Here is a 27,157-nt window from a genome sequence, read left to right on the forward strand (position 1 = left end):
GTTTTGACTTTGGCTTTTACCGAAGTCAGGGGCGGGGACATTGGCGGCTGACGTTGTCGTGACAACTTGATTTCTTTGTAATTTGGCTCGACCCCAGAGGTTTTCATTGCGAATTGCTTTAAACTTAATGAAATTGTGATTTTGATTTACAGCTGCTGCCCGCGGCAACCTTTTGAACTATTTATTTAAATGGCAGAACTTCATGCCTGAGCATTTATCTAATTATAGCATTGGGCTGTGATTCAGCTACTAAAGTTGAGAGCCAACTGAATGACATTACAGCAAATCCGCTTAGTGACACAAAGTTGCAGATAAACTCACAGACGCAGACACAGATATATGTATATACAGTTGCAGTTATAGTTGGCAGATACGTATACAGTTCTAGTTCGAGTTAGCATGCGCATTGTTTATGCAAGCGCATTAAGCTAGGGCTCAGTTGCCGCCTGTGATATGCAGATACAAAGAGATATAGATACAGATATTTGGCTACTGCGGACGCACCCTCATCTCACCCACAAGGCATTTCAGGACTTTGCCTGTTGCTGGTTCTGCTGCTGCGTGCGGCGTGTTGCATGTTGCGGTCTTCTGTTTGGATGCTTAGTGCATTAATGGATAGAGGCAAAACCGCACAAGGAAACGCCCTCGTGTGAACTATTGTTTGTTGGGTAGGCGTGGTAGCATCTTTAAGCCAGCGACAAGCAGTAAACAGCTGTCCAATAACTGGATCCGTCTAAACCGTAAAAAGGGAGTCAGCCAAGCACTAAGTACGCAAAAGATACAACCTGGCGATACGTTGATGCTAGATAGCAAAAGGCAGCACCGGCTTCTGCTTTGATTGCCAAAGAGAAGTACACACTCTGCTGCCTGGCTCGCGTGTAACTGCCAGTCATGTGTAACTCAATGCTCAGCTAGCCAAAATGATATCGCATCTCATAGATACATATAGCAACGCGTACGTGCGCACGTATAGAAAGCTAATAACAGCGGGAACTTGATGCTCTTGTGATTTCTATTTCTGTCTGCCGAAACGTAAGGTACTTTAGTATTGTCATGAAATATGTTTTACATTGTCTCGAATATGTATCTGATTTTATTTTATGAGCTATCTTTATATATGTATATAAATATATATCGATAAATGGTCGATTCGATAAAGTTGGGTGTGTCTAGTGAGCCTGAATTTGTCTGAAACTTAATATCTGTATGAGCACCTTTTTTTTATTAACTAAGTATAGAAAAGTACGAAGGAAGCTCAGAAAGCATATAATATAGGCTCTAGCAGATCGAACTTCGACAAAGGACCCAGAGAGGTGTAAAAAGAATTTTCGTATGGAATATATTGTCATATTCCTTCATATCTTCATCCCCCATTTATCGTTTACAATCCAAGGAGAATTTTAAGCTGTCAGCACAAGCAACTGTCTATAGCAACTCCGTGATAATATAAATATTAGAAAATACTCAACTCAGCTTGCCTTAGATTACTTAGTTCATCGATCTGAATAGTACTTTATTCAGTCTGTGTGCCAGTTTGCTGATCCGAACATACCATAGTATAGCTTTATTATTTTATATAGCTCGCAGTAACATTGGCTCAGCTAGAGCATTCAAGCTTTGACTTATCATGGAAAGTCTGTTCATCTTGTTTTATTCTGCAATGTCGCATGCAATTTTCTTTTTATTTGCAATACATTTTATTGTTTATTTAGCGCATTGTTTAAAGGCAACTTTTTTATTTTATTTTATATTGTTGTTGCCTGTAGATTGTGCTGCGATTTAATGGCTGTAAATTGAAAATGGACTTTTTTCTTTTGGCTGGCGTAAATTGCGAAAAATGTTTTTTGACAAAGATGTGCGAGAGCAACATCAACGGCAGATGAAATGACAAAAATTTAATGGACTCTACGGCGGCTGATGGTGACATCCAATTTTTCGTTTTTCATTTTGATCAGCAAGATTGGTTTCTTAAAGGAAAAACTGATATACAATAATTTAAAAAAATCAGATTATAACTATATTTACAGACATTCTGTTGAAAGTATACTTTAAACTTAAAATGTCATTCCAATTATAGTATATTATTCGAATATTGGGAAAAGTCTTTGCGGGCTGATAAAAGTTTTATTTGTCCAGAGTTGTGTTAAATTCCAATAAAATGTAATAAGTAAATTTCAAAGACCTGTTATCCAGTCCACTCCCCACTTTTCCATAACAAATTTTTTGTATCAAGCGAAACGATTTGAAATTCCTTCGTTTCTCAGCTGCAAACGGAAATTTGATTTGTTTTCTGATAAACGGCAATTTATTTTACTTATTTAAGTCGCATGTTTCCTGCTCGCCACCCAAGCGCCTCCCATCGGCCCCTCCCTCAATTCAATTGCCAAATGGAATCGAACTTTTCTTCTTTTTAGTGCCTTTTCGCACGCCCCGGCTCTTGGCTGGTATACGTTCCAATTTGCTGAGCCGCAGATAATTGAATGATTTGAATTTTTATATTGAATTTTTTGGAGCGTTACATGAGCGGCTTTTCATATTTTCCCAATTTTGCCTTCGCTATTTTTCTATTCTGCTCATCTTTTTTTTTCTTTTTTGTTCTCTTGTATAGGTTTTCTTTTCTATTAAAATGTAAATTGTTAGCGAATTGGAAAATTGCTTATCAATTGGCTGGCATATGCTTTCCGGGATCAAGCGCTGCCTTAATTGAACTCTTACAGCAGATAGGGGCACAAGCCAACCCCCCTCTCACCTCTTCGGAGTCGAGGGAGGTTTGGACTGCCGTCTAGGCAGAAATGAAACATTTAATGAAGTTTTCGCTAAAGGCAACTTAATTGAGTTGTTTTTTCTTCATGCATACACACATACCAATTAAATTTGGTCTCTACTCAAGCGTAGCAAATTTTTTAACACTGCGTTAAAAATTTATTGGTACTCAAGCCCGCATGTTTGGCTGACATGGCGCAATGTGGGGCGTGGCAGTATTAGCCAAGCTATGCAGCAGACAGCTGATGCTGGTCAAAAGAATAGAAAACGTCCAGACTAAATGTCTGAGTGTGTCAGTGTCTTTGTGAGCGAGGTGAAACCCACTTCGTGATTGCTTCTCGGAAGGCAACTAGAACACATAAAAGAATCTCAAGTGTGATGAGTGCGAGCATTGGGTATTGTTTCGCAATCGAGTTCCAATTGAAAAGCAATACAAATACTCACTGCGGGAGTCACTTCAAAAGCAAAGGCAAAAGCCTGCTGCCCAGTCTATGTAATTAACTGGAATTCACGCCGTCGAGTGTCGGAGACGCAAAGGGCGTTTGCCACCCGCTGACCAGGTATACCGACTCCCTGCCTCTGCCTCTCAGCTATGCCTTGTGCGTCGCATAGCTCGACTTCAAATGAATTAACTATATACAGAACTCTACATACATATATTCCGCATATATACAATATGTACTCATATGTATATGCGCAGGCGCGCAGCTTGACACTTTCGAACAGAAAACTTCATGCCAGACACACTGACGCAAACCACATGCTGATTCTTTTCTCCATACTACGCTCATAGCCACAGTCGTAAGCATTTCTAATGCAAAACGTGTGGCGTTTCAAAGGAAGGGTGGGGCGTGGCGGCGGCAATCACACGTTCGCATGTGTCTGGCAGCTGTCTTTCAGAGAGACCAGCAGTAGAGAAGAGCGAAGGGAATTAATAACAACATACGCGCTTGCTGACAGTAATTGAAGTGTGACATTATTTCAAATATGATTACGAGCTGTTCGACTACTCTCGAATGCATTGAATGTGTGGAGGCAAATTACAAAACACAGCACCAGCTCAATGTGGTGCAAACTGTAAACGGATGCAGGTCAATTAGACGCCAAAAGCTGTTGATGGATTTGTGGCAATATTCTAAAAGGGGCAGATGCCAAGAAAAAGCGCACGAAATCCAGAAATGTAAACCAATGATGGAGGCATGAGAAATACTACCAAGCAACTCAGTTCAATTTACGTTAATTACATCTAAAAGAAGTAAATGTGCTTCTTATGCCAGAGATAGAGCTATGGTTAATTTTTAGTATTAAAATTAAGTAGAGTATATACTCGATATTGATATTGATAATATTTATATTGTTCCGAAATAATAATCGTTTTCTGCTTTATTTAAATTACATTTATTTACAAATCCTGAACCCTTCAAGCTACTTGAGCTTCTAGTGTGAGTTTAACGATTGAAATCGGAAGACATTCCAACTGAACACGTCTTGTTAAATTCGAATATTACCTGCTACACTTTCACCTTAACAAACAGCAGACAGCGCAACACAAAGAGAGAGACGGAGAGGAGAGTAGAAGATGGCGCACAAGCAAGCTTGGATGGGAATCCGATTAAATTCCAGGACGAAGCTCATATCAATAATTCGGAAGTGCGGCGCACATAAAAGTCAAGAACTTAATTTCCAGCTGCTGTCGTTTTAGGAACAATTTCAATTTTATGACTTTTCGCCCAGAGTGAGAGTGAGGACTTCCAGGAATAACTTTCAATAACCGTGGTCACATCCGGCTTAAGCTCACACCCACACACACATACATACATACATACGCACACTTTACTTTGTTGACTTTTGTGTAAAGTCGCAGCTTAAAGCAAACAAAATGCAACTGAAAATGTATTTGATGCACGTTGATGCTACTGGCTCTGCTGCTGTCGTTGCTGTTTTTGTTGTCAAGTATAGCATTGTTTTTGCAGCGAAAACATAGACACAGTTCCACCTGCACCTGCACTCACACAGCTACGTAGTGACTACACGTGATGTTTGCCATCATCTGCAACTGTCGACTTGCTGCTTCTGCTATGGCGGTGCGCTTATCGGGCCAAACTCAAAGATCTTTTTGCGGTTGGTTTCTGTTTGTAATGCGCTGTGTGAAACGTATATGGGTATATTGATTGGAAATGTTATATATATCACATTCAATAATTGGGACACGTTGATTTATTGCAATACCTTTTCTTAGGACTGCTAGTTTGTCTTCTTCTCAGTATGACTAAAATTTTGTTAATACTGTTCTTTAGTTCAGAGGGCAAAGAACAAAAGCTGTAATCTTAAGACGAATCCCAAAGGTTTGCTTTCCATTTAGTCGGAGTATTGTGCATTTTGGATGGTAGACATTTTACTTTGCTAAATACCAAATATCATTTTAAAAAGTTGTACAAATCTCTATTGAATTACTAAATAATGGGACTGGAGCCTAAGAGTGAGTTGACTCTTTAAAGTTAATCCGTTCTAACTGCAGTGTACAGGGTATTTGTCGGTCGCCTCACAATAAGTTAGACATGTTGTGGTTTGTTTTTAGTTTGGTTTCAGTTGTGTTTGGCCGGGTGTATATTTGTTTATTTGCGTCTCTGTCTGCGTGTGTCTGCTTATGCGTCTGTCAGAGGCAGGCAAGCGGCTGCTGCGTTTACCTATGCACAGGTTGAGCAAATAGAGTCGCTAAGTGCTGTAGCAAGTTGCCAGAGCAACGGGACCTTTACTTTGTATTATCTTGATAACAGCTCAGTTGCAACAGTTGCTGCAGCCGCTGTGGCAATAGCTGCCGCTGTTGCTGTTCCGTCTTGCTATTATTTATTCTGCCGTATAAATGACAAGGCTGCTTTATGCTGCCAATCCTGTGACACGATAAACAAGCTCAACACTCTCACAGGCTGTGCGAGAGAGACTGCTTTTGCTAATGCCTGACTGCCTGACTGCCTGACTGCCTGCCTCCTCCCCCTCCACTTCCCCTACTTATCTCACTACTGCTACTGCTGTTGTTGTCGCTGCCTTTGGCCTGGTAGCTCTTTTTCCTGTCGCTGTTTTCACATTTATCCTGTTAGTGACACCTTCTTTGTCCCCATGTTTGCCCGTCCATTCGTTCTTTCCTCTGTCGTCTGCCGCCTGCCGACTGCCGTCTGCATGTCACTCTTCATTCACACACTCCCCCGCCCACACTCCCTTTCTGTAGTCGTCGTCATATGAAATTCAAAGCAACTGCTTGCATGTCTCTTATCCCCAAACACACTCTCTGCTAGCCGCAGCCAATGTGAAAAAACGTGGAAATTGATTTTCTATTTTGCCGTGTGGATTCCGTCTTCTCCCTTACCTATCCGTCAGTGATTGTCAGTGGCAGCTACACGTGATTGAGTCCTATCTTTAGTTTTGTCACTTCAACTGCTGGCAGCTACTTTAAATGTCAGCACGCCACTAGCTCCAAATTTTCCTCCTTCTTTTTACCCAACCTATTTGCTCCTCTTGCAAATTTTGTTGGTTTTCTGCTCTTTTCCTCTTTTTTGGTTCTTCTAGGGTGCGTTTCCCATGGTCTTGTCGTTGAAAGGCTTATCCAGCACGCGTGTTAGCTGCATTATGGGAGAAGCTGAAGCGGTTTGCACTTACCCTTTGCCTTGGCGCTTGCCCCTCTGCTCCAGCTGCTTTTTTCGGTTAAGTGCAACACATGTTGGCACTTTGTTGGGATTTCATTGCACAAGTGACGAATTTAGCGCTTGTTTTAAGCGTATTTTTTTTTTAGCTTGACACGCACCAGCAAAGTGTTCTGGTTGAAAGAATATCTTCAAAGTAAGGGAGTGCTAGCAACTGACAGCCGTCGATGAGAGGTTGGATTATTGAGTATAGGAATTGTATCAAACTCTGACTGTTTATTCGATTAGATCCTGCCAAACGCTTTGAAGTTTAACTCATTATCCCTGTATATTTGTGCATCCCGAAATTGAACTCTCTTTCTCTCTCTCTCTCTCTCTCTTTCTCTCTCTCACTTTCTCTGTCTCTCTCTCTCTCTCTCTCTGTCTCTCTCTCTCTCTGTCTCTCTTAGAGTTTCTCTCTCTCTCTCTCTGTGTTTCTCTCTTTCTCTAGGATACACTATCAGCTCAACTTAGTTAAGAGCACAAAGCTCCCACGACTGCTAAGTCCATTCAAATGCCTCCCCCTACTGCTCTCGAATAAACCAGCAAAAGTCACAAAGATAACAAAAATATAACAATTTATCTTGTCCCTCTACCTGGCCACCTGTAAATGAATTTGTTTACCAAGCATCTTCAATCCAGGAAAAAAAATAAAATAAATAAAAAACAAAAATCACTTTCAAACAATTTGAACAAAAATATTTGTCTACGCGTCAACAGCGTCTAAAATTGTTTCAGCTTGTAAAAATCAAAAGGACCACAATGTTTATTTAACGTAGGCAACAGCGCCTCTCCTGCGTCCGTCATTTCGCTTCCTCAGTTCCCCGGATAGAAACGTGAAAATAAAACTTTTGCCCTAACGTAATTTTTATGCATTCTCCGCGTCGAGGACAATTTCAACATGGGACACATTAGCGCAGTGTGGAAAGCGGGAAAACTGAAGCGGCAGACTTTGGACGAGAGAGAGCAAGCTAAAGACCCACGGCCTAGCCAGGACATTACGCTTTAAATTTATGTGATTAATAAATTTCCATAATTTTGGAGCAGTGGCAAAGCAGAAGGAAAAAATTTGCCTGCTAGGCAAATAAGGTAGCCCCGGAACTAGGAGGAGCCTTATGACCCCGCAAGGAATCTGAGAATCGTTTTAGATCCGTCAGCAGTATTGCCGCCTGTCTCGGCAATCATTTTGACTGCGTGCGCTCTTAAAATGAAGCTGAGATTGGCAAGGATGAAAGTTAAAGATTGCCAAAGCAAATGCTTCTGCACTGTACTCTTATCAGTCTATGCATTAGAGTGGCTATTCAGTCTTCCGGTATGCCCTATAGACTCTAAAATTTTTAACATTTACGTATCTCCAGCAGAGCTCAATCTTAAATGTTCTTCTTCTTTCCTCGTGCATTAAAATAAATTTGCACGCTTAGATGAAGACTTAGCTAAAGGAGAAGGCACAAGGGCGAGGCGAATTAATAAAAATTAGTTTGCAGGCCATAAAAAATTAGGCCAGCTGAAACAGGGGAAGGACTATGAAGCGTGGGCCCGGCTGCTTCTGTGCGGGAGCAGTCCAACTGGGAGCACTCAGCCAAATTTATGACAGTTTGCGCACATCGCATAAATCCTGGCAATTGTGTACGATTTTTAATGCTAGTTAAATCGACTGAAAATGACAGTTTAATGATTGACATGCGCCGCAGTTGCCGCTGTGGTTACGTCTCAACGGACAGAGAGAGTCAGAGCCAGAAGCAGACGCTCAATGTGGGCTCAGTGTGGGCTTTGAAAAGGGTAGCGGGCTCATGACGCGGGTGAACGTTTCAAATGAATGTCAACTGTCTGCTTGAATGCCGAATACACTCGTTAAAGGGGCATCAGCCGGAATAAATACGAGAGTACGGGCTTTGTGGAGCGTAACGCCAGAGAGCACCAGCGACGGGGTTACTCGGGTAGTTGGCCGGCACGCCCACTTGTCAGTCGCACACAGAGCCGACAGTAGCAACAGTAGAAGTAGCAAAAATTCACATCAACAGCAAGATCAACATCATCAACATCAATGTCAATGTTTATGACAGGCGCAGAGGATTAGCGGACCAACCAAACGGAACCGTTTTTAAGTTGGGACTGAAGCAGGGTTGAGGCTATCACATTGTACTAAATGCATGTGCAAGTGAGCTGTGCTCGTTTAATCAATCAGCGAATATATTGAGACCAACCAAAAATGCAATGCTATATCTGACAACCACCCATTTAATGCGAGCTCGAGCAAACTCGAACGTGTTGTCTACAATCAAGACGTCTGCTAAATGTGCATGTGCATGTGCATGTAAGCTGGGCCCATCTTATCAGTCAGCAAACGTATTGAGAGTGATGGAATTTAGAGAGGGTCGACTAGTATGCTGACCAGCTGACTGCAAGCGACCTCCCACTGAATGGGGACCACACTTGAGTGTGTTGTCTTCAATCATGACTGCTGATTCCATTGTGGATAAGTGCTGCATTCCAGTCCAACTTGATGCTCCATTGCTGCCCTTTCGTTCGTTCGTTCGTTTTTGTCGAGTCTAGCTCTGGCATGAAAATGACAAAAACTCACTTGAGACAAATTGTGAATTTATTTAAGCATCTTTTTCAAGTGCGCTTAAACACAATTTGTTTGCTCAGTCTCGGTCACAATTGCAAAGGGGCCAATTGTGGAGCATTGCTGGGGGCGCATTTGATTCTGATAACTGCTGGATGATGATTAATTACGTGCAGTTCAAGTGGCTGACAGAGCGTCCACGGAGTGACGTAGGCGGAGTCACGAAAGCTGATCAACAACTGAGGCGAACTAAGCTGGGCAAATTGGACAGCTCATCAAGGGCCATGGGCAATGATATAATCTTTGATGAATACAAAAATAAGTTGCTACGGTCTCAATTGCAGCCGGCTGCTACGGACTGTCTGATACTCTGTTTGATTTGTTGTGTGAGTAGACGCACATGAAATTAAACAGTCTAGCGCATTATTGGTTATCAGTCGAAAAATGCTTGCTTTTCAAACCGACCTGAATATATATATATATTGAATGTTGTGTTCGACTATATGATAGATTAGAAAAATAATAAAAATAAATCAGCTGATGGTACCTTCTAATTCTTTCTTCTAGAATAGTAAACATTACATGAATATACTGCCAGCGTTTACTGAACAGAGTATTAAGACCGTGAGATAAACATCACCAAGGTATCATTTTTATTTTTATAACAAGCTCCAGGAAGATTTGGCTTCTATGACAACCTGGCAACAGGGTTGCTGAATCAGTCAACTGAGAAATCAAGCAGACACACACGTGAACAAGCGTACGACGACGAAGCAGAGGTAAAGCTAGAGGGGAGGCATCTATAGTCGGTTAAAATAGTGCAATATAGATTGCATAGGGCAGCACTCAGCACAAATTATAATAACAGTAATTACGTGTAGAGCATGCCACGCACAGGGCCCAACAATGGCAAAGGGAGAGGGGAAACACTTGCGTACTTCCTACAAATAGAATTAATGACCCAAGTGCGGGGAAAGACCCCCATAGAATAATGCAGGAAAGCAACCCCTTCTGCCTAGGTATTTCGATACTTGGCAGCAATTTGGCAACGTTCAGAATCTATATTTAGTTGCATGTCGCTTGTTGCAACTAGTCGCGCGACGCGATTGATAAATGAGGCCACGTGCCTTATCAGCAAAAGCAAACAAGCAACGGACAGAGTTTCGACGTGCTACATAAAAATACAAAGCGCCGAGATCACGTCGAGTGGCCAGAAGCCCCAGCTACTAGACCCCTCGCCGCACTGTTCAATGTGTCCTGTGATTATGCAGCCAGGCCAAAATAGATGTGTGTTGAACACGAAACGCAATTTGTAAATGACGGTATTCCAAGGCAAAGGGTGGGTGGCTCACGATATATAGCTACGGGGGTGAGGCAGTGGGACAGTGGAAAGTCTAGTCGAAAAGAATGGAGAACTAGAAGGACATGTTTACTTGAATGCCATAAATGCGTCAGTCGTTTAAGTAATATTCAAAATACATGGCTAAAGAGTCCCTGATATGACTAGGAAATACTCCATACTAATATTTGTCCTAAGTAGTATTGGGCATATCTCATGTGACTCATATATTTATATCATTGCAGATTTCCTTTTAGAAGTTATGTTATTGGCAATTAAAGCTGATAAGCACTATTCCATCCTTACATATTATACATTCGTGTACATATCCTATATCCTATTCAATATACTCTTTTCGTTCATTGATTTATTACAGGGTATCAGCAGTAATAATAATAAATACGATATTGAAAGCAAGTGAAAATACATGAGAAGCCAATGGAGGCGGGAGAAGCAAGTAAATATCTGCCTGACCCTCTATTGCATGCGTCCTAAGCCGCAAAAACCCCAAAGGACTTTGGCAACATGTCGTCAGGGCTTTTAGCTCTGCGGTCTTACCTTTGCTTTTCATTTCTTTTCTTGTCATCCGTTTTGCTTTTGTTACCTTTGCACAAATATCTAGCATCTATTGGGCTTTCATCAATTTTTCGTTGCTTTACACATATTTTGGCAATCAGACAAAGAGAACCGTGCAGGCGCGTGTCCTAGCAGGGTTTTGAATTAATTTAATGCCCAATTCCAATGGGCGCAGATGAGCTATGCGACGACGCACGACGTCACGGCGGCACAACAACTGCGACAACGACAAAACATCATAATTCAAAAGTTTCATTCAAAAACATGACGTTTTCATTTCGGCACGCGTCCGCCCCCGCAGCATAAGGGCTGAGAGCCGGGGTGAAAGCCCCGAGGGTGGGACAAAGGTTTCAGTTTACGGTGTGAAACCTTGCCTCGAGTCTCGTTTCTGCTGCGTTTTCATAATGATAATTCCATTTGGGTTTTAAGTGCTGAGAAATTAGGTTTATGTAAAGTTCAATTTGGCAGCTTGCCGAACAACGAGGCAGGACTTCATCCAAATGTTGCCCTGTCATGCAAAGGCGCAACTTAACAATAAGAAGCGTTGAATTGTTATTGCTGTGCGTGTGCATAGATAGAGTTTCTGTGTGCGTGTGTGTGTGCTGGTCCGTGTGTGGCCAAGCGCGAAATTGCACAATAATGCAGCAAGGAATCGCTAATCCAGGCTATAAGGGTTGCATGCAACAGACTGACTGTGAAAAGTTCTTGGTGGTTATCTAATAGAACTGATTGATGACTCATGCGGTGGCATATGCCACACGTACACTGTGTGTGGCATTCATTTTAAAATGCCCCACAGCCCAGAATGTCAGCTGGCTAATGGAGAGGCTTAGTAGCAGCTGCCAAGAGCTGACAGCTTAAATACACAAAAACTTTTGGTCCTTGGGGAGACAAAAATGAAAAACCCGGCCTAAGCTTTAAATGAAAACCCATTAAAGAACTTACGAAAAATGCCAGTTGGTCGTCGCAGGAAAAAGAAGAAAGTGAAGGCATTAAAAATGAATAAAAATCAATTGAATAATTCAAGCTAAATGCTGTTCAATTAATGACAGACCACAGCGCGTAAGCCTGAGGCACAGCAGGACATGGCCATCAGCAGCAGCAGGATAACGCCCACAGCTGAGCTCCAAGGCAGCTGAGCCAATGGAGCGGAAGTCAGTGATGCTTAGCTGGCGACTTGCTAGGAACGGACAGAACGGACATCAGAACCAATAAATTTTACGACGTGGGAAATTATGAAAAACGTAATTGAAGCGTGCGGCAAAACCCAAAGACGACAACAACAACAAAATCGCCTTGGCCAAGCAACGCGCGCAATTCTCTTATTAAGGGAAAAGGGAAAATTATATAAAAGGACCAAAGATGTTGCCTCTATATTCTACCTGCAGGTGTGGACGTGGCTCTGAATAGGGGGCGTTGGCCGCTAATAGCATTTCTAATTGCTCGCTTTTCCGAGTACCGGGCGGCCGCTTTGATGGCCACACAATAGGTTTTCTTGGCAAAGGACACACAGAATTCTTATTAATATAAGAATTGAACTTATTAAACATTATATTTGAAAATGATATTAGCAACAATGGAGCAAATTATGGAATTTATGAACAGAGCTGTTGAACGTTGTTTATACGAGCGAAATAGAAAAGATCTAGAAAGTTGACTAAGAACTGATAATAGATGTAGTAGCAGCGGGAGTTAAATTGATGTTTAACTCTGTGTATAATTTAAAAATATAATATGTAAATGATATAAATTGATGTCTCATGTGATCAGCTTCAGGTTTCATGAATGCATATCGTAATGATTGAAAAACATATAAATCAAACTGATTTAGCATATTAAGCTTGTTTACTAATTCCTATTTGAATATTTGCGCCTCGGACTTTTCCAATCAATTGGGATTGTCAAACTTTTTCTAAGGCCACAAATCTTGATTTCCCAAGCACGCAGAAACACACAAATAGAATTGGGAAGTTTATCGTGGAAAATCGGCAAATAATAAAAGGAACGTCGCGTTTGATTTATGTCAATTGACGCCTTTTGAAGTAGGTGTTACTCTCTGAAGAGGACGAGCAAGAGGAAAAGGACGAAGCTCCAATGTTGAATCTGTGTGTAAATGTACCTTTAATGGCGCTTTGTCATCATCAACATTTGTCCTCGTGCCGAGTGCGTAGTCGTCGGCATACTAACATATGATTTATGAGCTTCACTTGACACCCACACACACACACATTCAAACACACACACACACACTCACACACACTCACATATAGTCACGCTATCTTCTGTGTGTGTTTTGCCATTTTTGTGGTCGCCTGAAAAGCCGCAGGCAAGTTTTGACTTAACTTCTTTTGGCTTTGGCTACTTTTTTGGCTGTCTCTGTCGTTTGCCTAATGACAATTTTTCATGTCGTTTTTCCACACAAATACACATACACATGGACATACACAGCTTCCATTATAACTTGGCTGATGCTTTGATAATGGTCCTAATCATAATTTATTTATTTAATTTATTTTATTTACTTAGTTGGATTTCTTTTGCTGCTTTGATATATATATTCTTGTTTTGTAACAAGATGTGATTCGATCTTGGCCATAACGCGAATACAAGTCCTGAAGTAAGTTTAAACTAGACTTTAATTCCGTATCGATAAAGCACTGTCGATTTTGCAATTCCCTAAACAATTTTTCTCTTGACATTTGCAACTTTTCAATTTCTGAATTGATAGTAGGAGCATTACACAATTGCAATGCTCTGCCTTACATAAGACATTTTGATTACGTACCGCTGACAATTGAGCTGCGAGCCATCAATCAGGTTTCAACTGAACAGCAAAAGATTCCATTCGTTTTTCTTCTACGTTTCGCCATCTGAAAGTAGGGAAAATGCAACAAAAGATTGTCAATTATTTTGATGGCAATATCAATAAAGTAATTGAGACTGGCGCCGAGCTAAGCAAACAGCCGGCGAAGTGCTCGCTAAAAGGGGTTGGCCAAGGGGTACACGCTTAGATGCGGGATTGCAGTTATGCAAATACTGATACAGCTGCAGATATACATATAATACACATCTATACATACATCCGAGCTGAGGGTCTGAGTGAGCGACAAGAAAATATTTACATAAGCAACGCTCACATTTAAAAGACATCAACGCGCGCCCAGAAAAAAGGGGTTAAATTGATGCGTTGAATTACCAAAATAAACACAAATACGAAAATACTTTTACCAGCCAGTCAAGCGGTTAAGGGTATGTGGGAGACGTTGCTAGTCTAGGAGGCGGGGCTTAATTGGTCTGCTTTGTATCTGAAAGATACGCCAGTGCCACACACACACACCCGCACACACTCAACGCAACTCACGACAGAGAAGAGGTCTGACAACTCTGTCGCTCACTGCTTATGACAGCTGTCGGTTAGGCTAAAAGTTTTGTTGTGTTTCCAAAAATAACAATGAATAAAGTCAGGAATGTGGCAGAGTGGGGTGCTCCTGTGAGATGTATACCCTGTTCGATATTCGTATATTAATAGCTTAATGCACTGGGAAATGAGTTTGCTCGATCTCCGAATACCTTGGCTATTTAACTATTATTTTGGTTCTCAATTGTGAGAACTGTCTCTGTATGGAAGTTAACTGCGACAAAACTAATACGCTCTATATCCTTTTTGAAACAGAGTATGCCAGCTTAGATTTACGTTAATTTGATGATATTTCAATAATAATTTTATATCTTTGAAACACAGTTTATAAGCGTCTTACTTGCTGAAATCAAAACAAACTGAGCTTTACGCTTCCCAAGCAACTAGAACATATATTCTCCTCGGCATTTAGTACAGGGTATATTTATTACATGGTGACTTCATTGCACATCGATTTCAGTTTATAAAATGGAATTTGTATTTTCTTTTAATTTTCTGGCCCTATTGTCGGACTGCCTGCTGACAGCACCGCATTTAAATTGGCCATTGTGCCAGGACATTGAATGCGTACGGACATAAGACACAGGTAGAGAGAGAACAGCTGCCGCAGCAAAATTGACTTGGCCCGACTTTGATTCGTTCTGCCTGCTGCACGTTGCGGTTGATAGACGACATGGCGCGTCCTTTGGCAACGCTTCTCAAGGATACAACGAAATGAAACTCATTATTTCTCGTTTGTTTTCAATTGCAACGTCATTAACTCCATGCTGCACTATAAATTTCTGTGCATTGCCAAAAGTAAACGTGTCTTGGTCTTGTCTGGTCTGGGTCTGGGTCTCGTGTAGGATACTTCACCGTAGACAATAGCAGCTCGTCCAGACAGCCAGGCACTTGGCATTGTTTTCCCATTTCCCATTTCAACTTTCATCTCATCTTTTTTATGCTTCGCATTTCTTTGTGCCAGTTTTTACATTGTTACCCTATAGGCGCAGCCTTGAACGAAAAACCCAGCCCTATGTATATATTTATATACATGCTCTGTTAAAGGACGTTGCACATTGCTTTCCACTTGAAAATCGCATTAAGCGGATTTTGCAGTTGTCCTGTTTCGCGCCTTTGTTTAGCTTTAGACGCATCTCTTCATCTCGCCATCCATCCAGCATCTTGTTTGCCTTACTGGCAATGCGATTAGAGGGATGCGGGTGTAGTTGGCTCAAGATATTAGGGCTACTTCTATTACAGGGTATTGGATCTGAAGGGGCGTGTTCAGAAACTAAAAGAGGGAATGCATGCGCCTTTGCCTTATTTAACTTTGTCGACTGTCGCTTCGACTCATATGCAAATACAAGTCAAATCCTGAAAACTTTAGTTGAAAACATCTTCATGTTACACTAGAGTCCTGTTTTGCGTCGAACTTGAGCCCTTAATGGCATCTGTCATAATGCCCTTAGAGGCTAACTCAATTTCCGCTGATTACCCTTATGAGAGATAGAGAGAGGACATCAAACAGGACATGTCTAAATTTCATTAATTCCAAACAAATACGGCGCCCATACACAAAATTACTTCCTCTGCAGCTGAGCTCTGAGCTAGCCTATTGTCTATGGAAAATATCAAATTTCTTGAAACATATTCTAATGCAGCTCTCGACTGGAGGCAGCTGGTCGCGCCCTTTGCTCATAAATTTCTAAAACACAAGCCAAACGCCTGTTGAGCTAAAGGATAACGAGCCAGCAGCGCACAAGGTCTCCTCCATGCACATGTCTTCATTTCTGATTACATACATATACATTTGGCAGGCAGACTCGCTGGACCTCGAAAGGTCACGGCTAACGGTGTGCAGCTACATATTCAGCTCACTTTTTATGTAATATTTTCTGTTTCTATTTTGATGTGCTCAAGTGTGACATTCTCACTTGGCCCTGGCACCTAGTAGGCGCTGTGAACTAGAGCTGAAGCAAGAGTCGACTTAGAAGCGCAACCTTTTCATGCTCGTTCACGTAATAAAAGGAGTGTATTAGTTTTGTGTAGTACTTTGCTACACTTCACACTTAAAATATGTACTTGCGTGCATACACATTTAGTTTGGGTGGGCACAGCTGACGCACTGGTTTCACTTGCTTTTGCATTGAGAAATCGTCACACATTTGTTGCAGACGCCAAGAGCTGCTTCTGGCTGGCAGCTATTACATATGATTTGTGCGCATGTTTTGTAGTCCATTTATCATTGGGGGTTCTTCCTTCAGCACTCGGAAAAATGGGTCACCAAGGCGTTAAAGTCCTGTATCTTTCTCGAATTCCTCGCTAATGAGCAGTTCGAGTGTGAATGATGTGTAGTCTACGACAGCATCTCTTATAACACAATACTTCCCACGTCTATAGCTTATGAGATAATGCCCGCAGCTTGTCTTACACACTCATGTATGTATACATATAATAAACAACCACTTCGACTTGTTACTAGCTCATCATTTATCAACTCAATAATCAAACTTTCTCTCCCTTTCTCTTTCTACACTTATCGCAAAATTCGTCAGGGCCAAACCCTCGAGGTTTTTGGCAGCTGTTGGCGCTGCAGATCCTATCAACATCAGCTTCAGCATCAGCAGCACCTACAGCAGCCAGGAGATGTTATCTCATGGCGGTTATCTACAAATTTTGATCAACGTGCTTCCGCTCTCTCGGGTTTGGCAAACAACACACACAAGAGGAAAAATCAACCGCAGTTTCCCAGTTTCTTTTTCCCTGTGCCTGGGGTTTTTCCCGCTACGCGTTTTTCACGTTCGCCATGCTCTGAGGTTTTTCACTCGCTCTCTCTATAGGTTTTCCGCTTTTCATTTAATGAGCATGAAAATGAAATAGAAAAGGAACTTCAACACGCTACCGCGCTCTATCGAACGAAGTATACAAATAAAAAAGCCCCTCGCACGCCAATTACGATTTATTTGTGTGTTTTTGAAGTAGAAATGTAAATATATAATATAAAAGAAGTAGATATGGTACACTCTTGTCTACCCCTAAACTGATCCGGCGACGATCTCACCTTCTGCGCGCGTTGTGGTTTGTAAATCGAGTCACACTTCGGTTATCGCTCGCTCGCATTTTGTCACGTTTTCTTTTAATGGAGAAGTTTTTCCATTTTTCCAGCGTTTAAATGTATCATGCATGGGCAATAACCGAAACTCATTTGCAGTGCGTGCAGTGTCTGCCTTAAATTAAATAGAAGCACGAAATATACTTGAAAAATAAGCCCACGAATTACTCTGTATATGCTATATATGTATATATTGTTGAGAAAGACCGTCGAATCAATTTAATTTCTAATGTAATCCATATACACACATACATATATCTATATATGTATAAATTGCATATATAGAAAAAACAGAATATTAGTTCATAGACTTCCGACTTGTCACATATTTATAGTACCCTCTCTAAGGGTATACACTCAGTTTCAAGCTGATGCCCATCTAATGTTCAATGCGTGTAGCTCGGGTAGTTAGTTGAATATTTTGCTTTTTTATTTCTTTTGTTGTGTTGTTAGTAATTGCCAAGCAGGAAATTAGTTATTCAGTTCTCGGGAGTGTGTCTAATTTATGCATCATATAATTGTTCGTGCTGCTGAAAAAATCGTTTTTATCGTTTATTATCGCTGTACAAAAAACGCGTAGATCGTAGTAGCTCGAATCGTTCTTTCTTGTTAACTAATGTGGGTGTTTTCTAGATTAAGAAGAGAAAATATATAAAATAAACTATTTTATATATTTGATACGTAACAAAACGTGTGAGAAATTCAGATGCATTCACAAGTAAGGCCGCGGCCTCCTCCCTGGACTCTCCGTCCCTCCGTTCCACTGTTTTCTTTGCCCTCTTAATAGAAATTGTTTTAGCTAAAGCTTGTTTTGGAGTTTGCTGTCTTCAATTGATAAATGACTTATAGATAATAAGAACTTTGATATGAAAGAAATCAACTTGATGGAAAATTTGTAGCAAGGCAATGGGACTTACGAACAGACAAGTTAATACCTTGTTAGATAACTAAAACAAAATCTAGAATCCATATCAAAAAATATTTTTCAAAACATTTTGGCGTTAGTGAAAAAACCAACAACAACCAATAATTTTGGTTAGACTGCTGTAAATAAATCAAACCAAAATGTTTGAAAATCGTTTTCAAAATATATGCACGCCCCTTTTATGCATAAACATAAGTCTGATGGTTTCAGTACACAATCAAAATGATTTATGATAAAAGGCGGTGCATATACAGAGGGAAAATCATTCGAGCATTCGAGCAACATAAACAAAAACCAGCATAGCAATTAAAAATCTGTTGAATCTAGCCGACACACATGATAGAAAATATACAAAATGTTACTGCAGGCTATACACCGCATATTTATATATTGCCCATATATGGCTTAAAGTATGTAAGAAATGCAATGTTATAAAACTATACGGTCTTATTACTCTAAAGGCTTTGACAGAAATTAAAGTAAATTTTAATTCTTTCACACGTGATTCTTTAAAAATTTTTGCAGCGCATATGAAATGAAGGATTTTCAGAAGCAAGAGCGAGAGAGGGAGGGAGAAGGGGCGTGCAAAGTAGAGGTAGATATGAGCAGACCACCCTAACAAATCATTTATAAACGTAATCGCTGAAGGCACTTGAACCAGCTCTTTGGTTAGATAAAAGAAAAATTTAGAAATAACGCCAGACAAAGACACCGCGGGAAATGCTGTGAATGAAAATTAGGGAGAAGAAAAACCATAAAGTGAATTGTGTTTTACTTTTTTTTAGAAGAGTTTGATATAGGGTATAGATGGCATTATTAATTCTATAAGAGCTATACTACAATATAAATCACATATATGTTTGATCAATAGAAAATAATTTTATTTTCTTTGTTTTGGTAATGTAGTAGAGTTTATATAGTATATTTTGTTAGTATTATCATATTCTTGAAGGGTATTAAATCTTCGGTTTCTCTTCTTCTACTATATCAATTTCGTGTTTCGTGCACTGCCTGTGGCTAGTTTTATGCATTTCACAACAAACAAATTGTTGTTGAAGAATCGATTTAACTACATTTTTAACACTTGGGGCACCCCCAGCGAGCAGCATAGCTGAGCTATGGGAAAATTAATTTCAAAGAAGAAGCAGAATTAGAAGAATACAACGAATTGTCTCTGCAGTTGTGCGAAGAGCTCATCTAAAGTGATATTTGTTTAAGTTGTTTCAATTTATTATAACATTTATTTGGGTCCATAAATTAAATGGAGAAAACTCGAGGAACATGGCCAACAAGAGGGCCAGAAAGTAATGTTAGATGATGAAGCCATTAAGACAATAGGAGAGTTTTCCAGAGGAGGAATAGAGATGCTGTATTCCCCTTGATGCAGTTAGCAGTTCTCCATAAGTGCAAATGGCCATTAAAAACAATTTAGGGTAGTTCGACAAATGGAAAAGCGTTTACAAAATATTGCAAATTACTGCAAATGCTTAGAACATTTAGAGGGGGCGGGCCAAACACTGGTCGTGTGTGTGTGTACACAGCTGCTTCTATGAATCAAAGATCGCATGCAATACAAATTGCATGCAATTGTGTGAAAAGTAAAAAGTAAAAACGATAAAAAGGCAAAATAAAGAGGAAAAATTGGTTAAGGAAAAGCTTTTTATCTAATGAAATTGAATTTGTGGCACATGGAGCGAGGTAAGTGCTTGCCACAAGGGGTTGCAACTTGATTTATGAATGCCACTCGATGTCTCCTGCAAATGCTCTTTTCCCATTGATAGCTGCAATTTATATATTAAACGCTGCACAAATTCAATTTTCGCAACTGTTGACAAATCCAAGAGAAGAAGGGAGCAGGAAAACCTTATGTATAGAAAATTGAACGTTTTCCCTTCCCACTTTGCGGGTGGGCGAAATTTTGAACATTTGTTAAAGCGGCTTATTAATATCATAATTTAATTATAAGCAGAGATTTAGCTCTGAGATTTTCCCTAAATGGGCGTTAGCTTCTATTAAATCCCTATTGTTTAGCAGAGAGTAAAAAATGTCCAGAGGGTGCTGGTAATAGCTGAAGGTTGCGAAATAATGGATTAATAGTAAGCTAAGGGGGTTAGATGAGAGAACAGGCATATCTGAAAAGCTCAGAGTAAAATTTTACTGGAGCAGATGATTGGGATAAAATCAGATCTAAAGAGGACGTTTTCCGTTCGTCCTGAATTGGATTAAAATGTATATGATCGATTTATTATAGATACTATTTGTGAACTAAAGAGACTTTCCAAAATATATAACATATATAACTCAACAAAAATAATAGAGCTTATACTAGTATTGAGTACTTCCTATTTGCTAGCTAATTAGGCAATAAGGGCGAGCGATCGCTTTTATATCTACAACATGCGTCACCTGCCCCCAAGCTCAACTCAGGATGCAACTCAATTAATAATGTGACAGAGCTCGTAGACAAGCAAAACAAAACTAAAAATACAAAAAAGAAAAAAATAATGCCACAACAAGAAGCTCATAATTTGCGGAGGTGCTAATAAGTTGCACAAATAATTTTCAAAAAAAAAAAAAAAAAAAAAAAAAAAAGAATGGTGAGGGACTTGCAACAAAATGTGGCCCCAGGAAAGTAGAAAAAATTGACTTCAATTAAAGTGGCATAGTTGGCCGTATAAACAGCAAAATGAAAAGCGCAAAGCGTGTAGCAAAAGGATAATGATAATGAAGAGGAGCAGGGGGCGCGGATGCTGCAAATGAAACGTTGAAGTTGGCAGACGCTAAACGTAAAAGTCATCAAAAGAGAGGAAAAGAGAGTGAAAGAGAGAGACAGAGAGTGGGAAGGAGTCCTGCTGAATGAGGCTGCAAAGTTTATGTGTTTATTTTATGCGCAGCAAAATAGAAAAAAGAAAACTTTCAGAAAAACTACACAAAAAAGAAAAAGCTGGTGCAGTGTTTCCATGTGGGTTGCAGAGGAAATACATAGATGCGGGACTACAGGAGCAACAACAAGTAGAGCACAAGAAGAGCAACAACAAGTGAGTACGTTAAGCAAATAGGCGAAAAGACGAATTGAAATGTGCAGCAGGCAAATGAAGAAGCGAACCGAAATGTGGAGCAAATGGCAGAGCGAGAGAGTGGGGGAGAGCGAGAGAGTTGTCGGTAAAACTAACAGTAAAGAGGCAGACTGTAAACAAGCGTCAATAGTCGTAGCTTGTACCGAAAATGTAAAAATCAGAGGCAGTCAGTCGTTTGGTCAAATGAAATGAATGCAAGGCAGACCGGAGCGAACGAACGGACTCGACGCGGTATTCGAAGTTGAATGAGCCGCTGGCTGACGTCTACCCCCACCCCACTCTTCGCACCCACTCAACTTGTTGACGAAGTCCCCTCAACTACCCTTCAGGGCGACGTCAGCCCTGCAGTTACTCAGCGCCAGAGTCCGCAGTCGTCAGTCATCAGTCCGCTGCTCGTAGTACGGGGTGCGACCCTCGAGCTCTCATTTCCATTCATTTGCTGCTGCTCACTGCTGACTGCTGAGTGCCGATTGCCCGCCCAAAACAAAAGTTGGCCCGTACTTTTTTTCAGTGTACATATTCGACGTAGTAAAATTTTTTCTCATTTCGCTTTTTGTTGAGTGGTTTTTCTTCTCTGCCCCTCGTTCTAACTGTGTGAGTGAGTGCGTTTCTGTATGTGTGTGTTTCGTCAGTTCTAGCTGTGTGCGCTTGTGTGTGTTCACTCAAAACGGAGACAAAGTGAACTAGCGGTAAATGCTGCGGCAGCGGCAGCCTTGCATGAACCACGCCGGTGACGACGACCACTGACTTTGCCGTCGCCGTCGTCGTCTCTGTCACCACCGCCGCCGCCGCCATCGCTGCTTTCGCTGCCCTAGCATGAAATTTGTATCTCTGCCTGTGCTGAGCTACGGCTGCGTTGTTGTTATTGCTGGTTGTTGTTTTGCTTCTGGCTCTGAATCTGCCTCTGCCTCTGCTTCTGCCTCTGCCTCTGCCTCTGCTTCTGCCTCTGTCACGCTCTCAGTCGTGCTCATTTTCCGCTGTATTTTTTCGAATGCATTCAGTTGTGGCCCATCATTCCCTCTGCGCACGTCGCGCTGATCGCTAGCACTCGCTCCCGTTCGTTGCTCGGCATTCGATTTCGTTTTCGAATTTCGTTCGATTGCGTTTCGGCGCTCGCGTCTCATTTACACTACGTTATTGAACACTTGAAAGAACGCAATAAGTTCCACGATATTACGACCAGACGGGTGTTATCCAAAGCTTTTGCATACAGCGCGCTATATATTGTGAAAACACAAAAACAGCAAGTACTTATTTATTTTTAAGTGTAAACAGAAGAGCACGAAAATGGGTCGTTTGTTCCAATACAACCGCTTTGGCGCCACGGACAATGTTAATAAACTCAAAAAGGATACGCAAAAGAAAACGCACGATAAGACAAAGATGGTAAGTGTTGGCAAGAGGAAAATGTAAGATAATGCTAAGAATCGATGTAACATGAGACAAAGAAATGGGAACAGCAATCAAAATGAAGTTCATATAAGGTGAAAATATCAATAATTCTGTTATATTTAAGGAATGATGGGCCGAAGCTACTAAAGAATTTAAATTAAGAAATAATGTACTTTGCTAGGGCATTATAGACTTATAATCATTATATATAAATTTTTTAAATATGATATTCATCTCTAAGCGTTTGCATTTGCATTGTGTATATATCATATAAAAGATGTATGTAAAAAAGTTTCATCTAAATATATATTAGAGTTTCCAATTTACCCCAGAATAGGTTAAGACACCATTTTGATGATAATTCAATTATATGTTCCTGAATATTCACACAAGTATATACAAACTCTAGCTGATAGTCAAATAACACCTACAAAACCTATTTTCAACGGTAACCAAGCTTTTCATATGCAAAGTAATAGACTCCACAAATTCCACCCACAACAGACACGCACTCAGATGAGTAATCTCTTCACAAATCCCACGTACCAAAAATACAACACGAACTCAAAGCCCCACACATGCTGGAGCTGTAGGGGAGGAAGGGCGAGAAGGGAGCGACAGAGAGAATAGTTGTGAATCGGAGAACTGCATCGAGAGTTCAAACACACGAACGACAACAATTAAAATGATTTAGTGTCAGAGATAGACGACATAATAAACCCGACTGTCGGCGTAAATCAGACACAAAACACTAAATCACATATAATCAAATAAATATGATTTGCATAAAAACAGATTTATACCGAAAGCTAATCAAACATTGACCGTAGATAAGGAGGGCGAGAGGTAGATCGCCTACGGAGCACAGTACATATATGAGCATGGCAAGCATCTGTGGAACTAACTGAAAGATAATGACGGACTGGCTGACTGAATCATAAAGATAATGATTGATTGAACTTAATGCATTTAGGGCATATTTGTAAACATGTGTTATTTGTGTTTGGACTTCATGTATTTGATCTCCGAGATAAGCGCTAACTAGGCTTTATCGGCCTAAGAAGGCGACGTCTGGCTGAGCGTTACCCCAAACACTATGTGCGTTGTCGCATTCGTATAGCAGGGAAGAGAGATATCTATGCGAAGCGCCTACGTTAACGAAAGCGATGCCACAGCTGATTAGGCAAATGCCTTAATTAAGCTACAGACTCAACTACCTGTGTGCTATAGGCAACAAATGAGTGGGAGAATGAGAGAGCAAGGTGATCTTGAATCTCTAATCTTGTGAGCTACGACTTATGAAGAGAAATATCAAAAAGAGACTGAGAGACAGAGTGAGAGAGAGCAAAAACAAATATCATATTTTGTAATTATTCAGTTAAACTACATGCATACAGCGACTTCATCTCTTATCTATTTGTAATTTTAAGCCAGTGACAGTTGTGGCTTCTGCCTTTTCCTGCTTTTGGCTATGCATTTATCATCACAATTTCTATCAGCGTTTCCATCAGCATTGTTTTCCGCTGCTCGTCGTCATTTTTCACGGGAATTGACACCCGTCTCTGGTTGACGGCATTTTATCTTCTGATTTTTGTGGTCTCTCCTCTTTAGATTTTTTCTTTTCATTTATGACCTATGGAAATATTTGTGTACTAGGTGTTATTTGAGCTACTCCCAAAAGGATTGTCGCACAGCTTCTATGGGTGTGTTTGTTCTGTTTGTACTTGCACTGCGGGAATTCAATTTGCTGGAACCATCAGCAGGAATATATTTAACAAAATCTCTCTCCGATTTCGGTAATGTAAAAGATGGACTTGACTACTTAGAATCGCACAAATTTCTATGAGGAAAAAGAAACATTGTAAGATCAAGATAAGAGAAGAACTCTCACTCTTCTGTCACTCGAATCGAACTATTATATATATAGCCAAACTCTGAGATCTGATTTTCGTATAAATGTACGCCTAGGCGCATAAATCGTTCAACACCTTAGGCTTTCTGTTTACCACATGCCCCGAACTGAGGCGGCGTCGCATCCGTTATCAGAGACAGAACGCGCCGAAAGTGGCATACAAAAACAATTATTGGCAAGATAGAGAGACGAGAGGGAGAGAGAACGAAAGAGAGAGTAATAGAGATGTCTAGCATTTTTGTTTACAGTCGCTGACAAACGTCTTCAATTAGTTTTCTATGAGTTTTTCACTTGAAGCAAAAAAGAGAAAGGCGACGCACATCGCGGTACAAGAACGATAAGGCAACAAACTGGAGACAAAGTGCATACTGACACACACACATACACACACACACGCAGACACAAATACAGTCGAAACAAAACTAATAAAGCTGTCAAGCAAATGTTAGCAACTGAAAAGCAACCCAAAAGTCAAACACATGTCGCCTCGCGAAGTGCTGCGTCCATATTGCCATAGATTAAAATCTAAAACAATTAAACGAATGAGAAATTTAATGTTTCTGTTTTTTTTTTTTTTTTAAAGATTCTTTCCATTTCTGCTTTGTTGGTTTTCCTTTTGCTGTGGAAAATTAAATTCGCCAGCTAAAACGGCAAATGAAATTGACAAACAGACAAAACGTGGCGACTATACACATCAGCAGAGCTGAGTAGAATGGAGGATTCTGATTTCGGCAATTGCTCAAGACAAGTGATGAGTTGGTTCAGGAAAAAAAATGTATAAGAGAACTTATAAATCGAAAATCATCCAAACGACAAATGTATAGTATGTTAGATGATTGTTTTCTAACATGCATAAGAGCTGATGGGTATCTACTAGTACAGCATCTCTCTAGGTGTTCTTCCACTTTGTTTTCATTTGCGGGCGCCTCTACTCCGAGCCGCCCTAAGTGGCAGCAAGCATAAAGGCAATGCCCATAATTTTCTGTGGGCTATTTCTAAATTTAAATCAAACGATTAGCGGCAAATGCGTCGGCATTTTGGATCATTCAAGTGCAATGATTAATGCATATCTATATATATATATATGATATATGTAATTTTCCAAAATTATGCTCAAAGTACATTTGAATTTTGATTTCTTAACGGGCGTCTGCTTGGGAAAGTTTAGATTAATTGCGTTGCATTTAAGTGCAGTTTAATTTACAATTTCCATAAGGCGAAACGCAAGTAAAGTGCAGGCAGGCAAGCATGCCAGCCAGCCCAACACTCGTTAAGATTTATGGGCAAGTGCAACTGCAGCAGCAGCAACAACAACAAAAACAACAAGAGCAGCAAATGTGGCAGCAAGTGAGGCAGCTTTGGCTTTGACTGCAAATTGATGAGCATAATTAAATGGCTGGCGACGGCGCATTGCATGCATTGTTGTTATTTATGCTCCATATTGCTCCAAGCACCCTCTCTCTCTCTTCACTTTGTGTGCCAGCCCCACCAAGACTTGCAAGTGCCCCAACGACGCGTCGTTGTCGTTCCTCTCCCTCTTTTTTTTTTTTTTTTTTTTTTTTTTTTGAGTAAACAACTATTTCACTTATTTTCATGCCGTCTGCCCGTTTGCATTGTTATTTTTACGCTCGACTCAATAAAAATGTTCGCCATTGTTGTTGTTGGTGGTGGTGATTGCCACATGCCTCGCCAGGCAAATGTAATGCAAATATGCAAGAAAGAAAAAATTGAGGCAGCTTTCAACTCCCTCCTAATCAGCGAATCGACCGCCTGGTCGGGCTAGCAAATAGTTTACGCTTTGCGCTGCTTTATCGTCTAGCCATCAACGTCACAACAAGGCAACAATAACAGCAACAGCTACGACGAGCTTGCAACATGCAGCAACAACAGGCAACATCATCGTTATCACCAGCTCGTCATGTGGCTTTGAGCCGCGTCCGTTGGACTGTTTGTATTTCATATGGCTTCCACAAGGATTTTGTATGCATTAGACGGGGCAGAAAGTGAAGCGAAAAAAGGCAATAGAGAGTCGAGTTGGCCATTGGCAGGCGAGTTTGAAATACACTAACAAGGGCTATTTGAAGTAGTTGATGCATCAACGCATATAATTGATGGGCTACAGATGCCTTCAATTATATCTATATACATGCATTTATGTATGATATTGTCGTTGAATACCAATGGATCCTATTAGCAAAAAAAAACAGGTTGACAATAATTTGAGAAACAGCATCAAAAGCTGAATTCTAACTTAATTCTTCTTATAATACTAAATATTGAAGCCTTTTCCATTTATTCCAATTCGTTTACGCATATTCAACTATAAATCACGAGTACCCCTTGTAAGAGCATATGGAAACTAAAAGCAGATAGCCCCCAACAAAGTAGACTGGACGCCACGACACGATGTTTAAAACT

The 27,157-nt window shown here is 40.5% G+C and overlaps 1 protein-coding gene and 1 long non-coding RNA gene across 4 annotated transcripts in view; both read left to right on the forward strand.

Moving 5' to 3' along the window:
- Positions 1–27,157, forward strand: part of LOC108613386 (uncharacterized) — a 110,474-nt gene that overhangs the window by 78,403 nt on the left and 4,914 nt on the right. For 2 of the 3 annotated variants that reach the window (XM_018006809.2, XM_018006811.2), the window contains exon 1: positions 22,408–22,821. The exons of the other annotated variant lie outside the window; for it this stretch is intronic. In XM_018006809.2, coding sequence (XP_017862298.1) covers positions 22,723–22,821 — 99 coding nt within the window. In that variant the 5' untranslated portion in view covers positions 22,408–22,722. Of the gene's footprint in view, positions 1–22,407; positions 22,822–27,157 lie in introns of those variants that run through there. 3 annotated transcript variants of the gene reach the window in all.
- On the forward strand, positions 6,894–9,560 carry LOC149268930 (uncharacterized). Its single transcript, XR_016269911.1, has 2 exons — positions 6,894–7,752; positions 7,862–9,560. It is a non-coding gene; the product is annotated as an uncharacterized LOC149268930 (long non-coding RNA).

Source organism: Drosophila arizonae, chromosome 4 (genome assembly GCF_054131065.1).
Source record: "Drosophila arizonae isolate 15081-1271.41 chromosome 4, UAZ_ARI_1.0, whole genome shotgun sequence".
NCBI lineage: Eukaryota > Metazoa > Arthropoda > Insecta > Diptera > Drosophilidae > Drosophila > Drosophila arizonae.